Genomic DNA, 6,000 nt, shown 5'->3' on the forward strand with positions numbered 1-6,000 from the left:
AAACAGTTTATAAATTTACCTGATACATAATATCAGTTTATATTTTAGATGTCTTTCTCCAGGATTATTCTCTCCAGCATTATTTCATGCCAATAAAGACACCAATTTTGAAATAGGCTTATTTAACACAAGATGTAACAGTGACACTGTTGACATTTGGGGGCTGATAACTGTGTGGGAGGCTGTCCGGCGCTCTCTCCAATGTTTAACAGCATCCCCAGCCCCTACCCACGAGATGTACCAGCACTACTCCCACAATCCGTGGCAATCAAAAATGTCTGCAGGTATTACCAGACACCGCTCTAGATAATGCCCCCCGGGGGGTAAAATCCCCGCCCCCCGGGGTGGGGGAACCACCGATTTATAGAACTCTTTATTCTCCCTAGAAGAGTCTGGCAGTGTCCCTTTCCACAGTCTAAAACCATCTTAAAAGTGCTAACCTAGGTTAGGAAGCCGAAGCTGCTTCTTGGAGAAGAAACAGACCAAAGATCTAAAAGGCTTTTCCCCACATCTTGATCAAGTGTGGAAGGGCAAACAAGGGTGTCTAAGAACTCATCAGAGACTACCTCTTCATCTTGACCGTGAAACTAGGGGTATTCGAAAAGTAAGCCACGTGTGTTTACGAAATAAGTATGATCTGGGAATGGAGAGGTAAACCGTCATTTTCAGGTAAGCCTGGACACCCCCGAGCAGCTCCGACACCCGCCCCAAGCCCAGTGGCCGGCGGGGCCTCCCGGAGCTGGGTGCCAGCGCCGAGCTCCCGCCACGCCCACCGGACGTCACCCGTTACACAACCCCCCCCCCCCACCCAGCTTATGCAATTCTGCCCTCCCGCGGCTTCCAATTGCCCCAGTGACTTTTGTGGGGTACGACCATAAACGTTGCACGACTAGTCTCGGCCGGAGGGATCCTCTCCCCGCCCCGGCTGTCGTGTGCCCGCGGCGGACTCGGCCCGGCCCGGCCTGGCGGGCCAATTACAGGAAAGAGCGCGGCAGGAAGCGAGCGGTCGCTCCGGCTCGCCCAACTTCCACCCCATCCCGCGCTCCCGCGGCCTCGCCCCGACCACCCGCTCCGCTCGGGACGCTCCCTCCAGACCGCAAGGCCGCGGCCGAGGGAACCCCGAGCCTGTGCGCCCCTCCCCGCGCCGCGTCACACTCGGCTCGGAAGGCGATCCCCATTGTGACCGAAGCACCCCGGGGCGCCGCCCCCTCCCACACCCTCCAGGACCCCGAAACCCTACAAGCGGGAGTCAGGCGGCCTCGGGGAGGCAGCGAAGCCTCTCTGGGGAGCAGATGAGCTCCGGGTAGCCGGGCCGTCGGGGAAAGGAGGGTGGGGTCGGCCGGGCCCACGCCGCATCCCCGCGCGGTCACCTGCTCGCAGCGCCTCGCAGGCGGCGGCCAGGGCCTCCCGGTAGCGCCCCTGGTGCAGCAGCTCCCCGAGCCGGCCAGCCGCGCGGGCTCGCTCCCGCTGGCCCGGGAACCACTTCTCCGCCAGGTGGTTGAGGACGACGCTGGTTCTGAAGCCCGAGGCGGCGATGGCGGCGGCCAGAGGCGGCGGCCGCGGGGTGGTGCCCTCAGCATCAGTGGCGGCGGCAGGCGGCAGCCGGTCCCGGCAGAGGCGGCAGCGGGCGCGGAGCTCTCTCCGCAGGCAGCGACGGCAGTAGCTGTGGCCACAGGGCACGGTCACCGGCTCGCTCAGGAAGCCCCGGCAGCCCAGGCAGCTGAGCAGCCCGCCGGCACCGAGGTCTGCGCCCGCTGCCAGGGTCGCGCTCCAGCCCAGCCCGTGGCGGAGCCGGTAGTTGAGCACCAGGCAGTCCACCAGGGTGCCGAGGCACTCGGGCCTGACCGGGGCCCCGCGGCGCAACGCCGCCGCGTACGCCTCCAGCGCTCCCTTCAGGTGGCCGCCCAGCGCCAGCAGCTCGCCGCGGCGGAGCAGCAGCTCCCAGCGCTCCGACTCCGCCGCGGCGCGCTCCAGCCGGTCGCCGCTGCCCACTTCCCAGAACCGGCCCCGGCTCCGCGGCGTGGGGGCCATCTCCCGGCTCCCTCCTGGGGAGCTCCTCGCCACGTCCGGAGAAGACATGGCCCGCGGAGGGCTGCTCCGCCGCCGCCGCCGCCCGCCGCCACGGTCGCGGAGCCTCCGGGGCGCGCGGCTCCGCACGCGGCCCGCGAGCTGGGGGGCGTGGCGCGCGGACACAGCGGGGCGGCGCGCGCCCGGGAAGCCCCGGGGGCGGGGCCTGGCGGGCGCGGGGCGGGGCGGAGCTTCGCTGAAGCGCCCGGGGCTCCCCCGCACGGCCTGCGCCCCGGGTCCCGGAGGAGCCTACAGCCTGGCCCCGCCCCTTCCGAAGCCCCTCCTGGGGAGGAACCCGAGGTCAGATGATCCCCCAGCGGGGATCTAATTGGCTTCTCCCGAAACAGGGGCCTGGCTTGTAATTGAACAAAGCCCCTAGGAGCCCGGGCCTCCACCCACCTCGCCTTTCAGCTGGACGCATACCCTCACCTGCCAAGGCTTCACGCCTAATGCCTGCCTGGTCGGTACTTTTCTGCCGGCGGCTGGCCGCCCGGGACTAAAGCCCAGATCGCCAGCACTCCCCTGACATGGCCGGCGTCCTGAGTGGGGACCCGCCCTCTCTTCCTGGCCGGTGGGAGCTTCCCGGTGAAGATGTCAGGTGCAGGTCTGCATTTTCTTTACACCCAAGTTACAGATGGACATGTAGAGGCAGAGGACCTAAGAACGCGCAAAGTCGGTCTGATGACTTAGTGCCTCCTTAAGTCTAGGCCAGGTCAACTTTAGAGACGAAATGACCCCATCCACGTTCCTGAGCCGACTCCCTCCAGTGGCAAGTTACTGAGACCTTTCCCTTTTAAAACACCCCCACTTCCAGGAAGGAAGCCCACAAGTTCCCAAGGTGTCAGATGGTACTCCTCACATCTCATTCAACGCTGTAAAGCTGGCTAAGCCCCATATTTGACATTTTTAAAAAGAAACCACCAAGATAAAATAGTTTTCATATGTCAGTCACAATAACACTACAACCCAAGCAGGGTCTGCAGTACTGCCAATGGAAGAAAAAAAAAAGATCTGGGTTTTATATAACGGACTATATTTCCTTTAAACTTGATGTCAGAGTTTAAAGCTCTCAGCTAAAAATACAGATTTGATTAGATGCCACTAGATTGTTACTGCTGGAAGTGACTTAGAACTTTCATCCTTTTTCAGATGGTTAGAAGCAATGGCCCAGAGAGGGAAGGTTACCTGCCCCAAATCACACAGCTAATAATATACAGAGGCTCTGCTTCCTACTCTCATTTCACTGTTAGGTTACTATGTTAGATCTTAGAAATATATTACACAAGATTTTCAAAACCAAGGAAGTTGGTAAATGAAATGTTAACCTGAGCCTGCTATGCCTGAAATTGGCAAAGGTTTAATTAGCATCCTTCTTTATATGGAACAGGCAGTTAGGCTCAAAACTGCTTTTTGAGTTACATATGTTTTTACTACACAATGAGCAAATTCTGTAACTTCAGAAAAGATACAGCTATATTGCCCCAAAAGGAACAAGGAAAAAGCTAGCTGAGGAAAAGCTAAGGTTCCCACTCCTGACAGGGTGCAGAGGGAACAGGCTCATTTACCATTCACACCGCACCTGAAACTGTAGCCAAGAAACAAGGAGCAACTCCTAAATCATTTGAGGTGGGGAAGATTGGGATTAAATCATACGCATAACCTTGAATTTAATCCTCGCCCCCCATATTACTACCTTCCCTCAATATTATTAAAAATGACTTTAGTCAGATGCCCACATTCTCATTTGAGACTTGAAACCATAACTGGTAAAACAAATATCCATATATATATGGACATTGACTTTTTGTGATACATACATTCCAGCAGCTGGCAAACTGTACATTAGTAAATACTTAATACATGTGTTCATGATTACACATGAAGTATAAATTGATAAATCTTATATATAGTTCAAATCAGGTTTTCTTATGGAATTTCCCCCCAAAGTAAAATGTGTGGTTCAGAAAGTGTGAAGTATCATCTGTCCTTTGGAGTTTCTTTCCCTAATAAATGTGACAGATAACTACATCTGATTCTGGTGTGAAATAAAATGGTACAATTACAATAATGTGAGAGGGGGAAAAAAAAGGTACCGTGGGAGGAATCTTGCCGTGATCTCCTTGGCATTTGTGAATGGTTATAATTCATGTTTGCTGGTTTATACATTTACATAACTGGTTCTCATTTATGTAACTTATTTATGTAAGAGGCTGTACCGCCTCTCTCGCCTTTGTGTGCTGCACAATTTCCCTCTGAAACAGGAAGTCTGGGGCAAAACATTCACCGGCTGTAGACAGGTCAGTCTTCCATCATTCTGTGCCACCAAAAGAGGATAGGTATGCACTTTGATGTGACTGCCTTTTAAATTAAAAGAAGAGAAAAATGAGTACCTTTCTTCATTTTGTAAAATTCAGACTTTGGTGTCTGGCTTACCCGGAGGCTGTAGTGGAGGAGAGGGAACCCCCAGGGGAGGGGGGAGAACAGCTCCCTGGCAGGAAGGAGAGCACTGGGGGGAAGCTCTCCCCTCTTTTCCTGCGAGCATTACTTGCTTCTGTCTTTGCTAACAAAGTAGTAAAATCATGAGATTTGTATTTCATTTCAGTTTTTTAGTGTTGTCTTCTAAAATAGATCAGTTATGTAAGAGAGTAAGAAGAAAAGCATATCTGTTTCCTAATTTGGAAAATGCTTATCACCATCATTCCCTCCGTATCCCTGCCCTCCCCCCCTCAGCCACACCAGAAGGAGACTTTTCCTGATATAGTTAGGTAAACTCCTATTTAAGAATAACGTAACATAGTGCTTTTCCTGGACATGAGTCAGCTGAAGATGTGTATTTGAGCCTCTTTTTTTTTTTTCCTTTTTTTTTTTTTTTTTTTTTTTTTTTTTTTGCCGTGGGTGAATTTACCATTTGTTTCTTCACATTCTTACCATTAAAAAAGAAAAAATGAATTTAAGCTTTAAAGAGCCAAGAAAAATTATGTCCTCTTCCTGGTAACATTCTAGCCACTGCATGGAACACAGTAAACTCGAAAGCCCAATATAATCTGTACACACCCAGTAGCATATCTGACCATAATGCACAGATGAAAGGGTCTTCAGAGACCACCTCTCACATAGCCCTTATTTTATGTGTATGAGAACACTAAGATCTGCAAAATTCCTGGTTTAATGGAAGTCCTGCCGGAGGGGCAATCGGGGGACCTGGGGCTGCCCATTTTTCTGCTCTCTCTCTGGGACGAAGTCAGCCAGCCTCCCTGAGCCTCATTTACCATCTGTGAAATGAGGGAGCTAGAACCATCTCTCAGGTGCATCTGCCTCTGGAGCTGAGCCCCAGGGGTTTGTTGGAACACAACTGACAGGAGGCAGAGAGCCTTCCAAGCTCAGGAACACAGCAACGTGACACCTGTTACATGAAAATGTAACAGCAGAGGCAAGGCTGAGAATAGAAGAAGGGGGTATCAGGAAGCACATTTTGCGGATACACACCCAGCCCCGTCCAGGGAAGGGGGAACCAGCCTCTGGGACATGAGCATTTTCCATCCCAGAACAGGGATCTCCCACCACGCACATGTCCTCGCCCCTACTGTAAGTCTCTGAGAGGCTGGAGAAAAGTCTGGGTGGGGGGGTGGTTATATAACTTGGGCATTTGTAGGGAAGTTTATATAAGATGCTAAAAATACAGTATATGATTGCTATAATGGTGTTCTAAGTGAAAAGCCCTAATGAGGACAACCTGAGTAGGTTAAATAGAGGTGATGCTATGTAGATACCTAAACCCAATTGTCTGCAGTGACTACTGTCTAAGCAAGTACTTTGCTACTCATTATTCAAATATTCTGTTATCTTCATGGGTAACACTGTACGTGTGCTCAGGGAGCACACTACAATTATCCTGGGCGCCATTCTTCATTCTTCTTTCCAATACTATAATCT

The 6,000-nt window shown here is 52.7% G+C and overlaps 1 protein-coding gene across 1 annotated transcript in view; it reads right to left on the reverse strand.

Annotated features, from left to right (window-relative positions):
* LONRF1 (LON peptidase N-terminal domain and ring finger 1) overlaps positions 1-2,181 on the reverse strand; it is a 38,936-nt gene extending 36,755 nt beyond the window's left edge. Inside the window, exon 1 of the mRNA XM_047715822.1 lies at positions 1,371-2,181. Coding sequence (XP_047571778.1) covers positions 1,371-2,079 — 709 coding nt within the window. The 5' untranslated portion in view covers positions 2,080-2,181. The remainder of the gene's footprint in view (positions 1-1,370) is intronic.
* Positions 2,182-6,000: the final 3,819 nt, after the last annotated feature.

Source organism: Lutra lutra, chromosome 2, assembly GCF_902655055.1.
Source record: "Lutra lutra chromosome 2, mLutLut1.2, whole genome shotgun sequence".
NCBI lineage: Eukaryota > Metazoa > Chordata > Mammalia > Carnivora > Mustelidae > Lutra > Lutra lutra.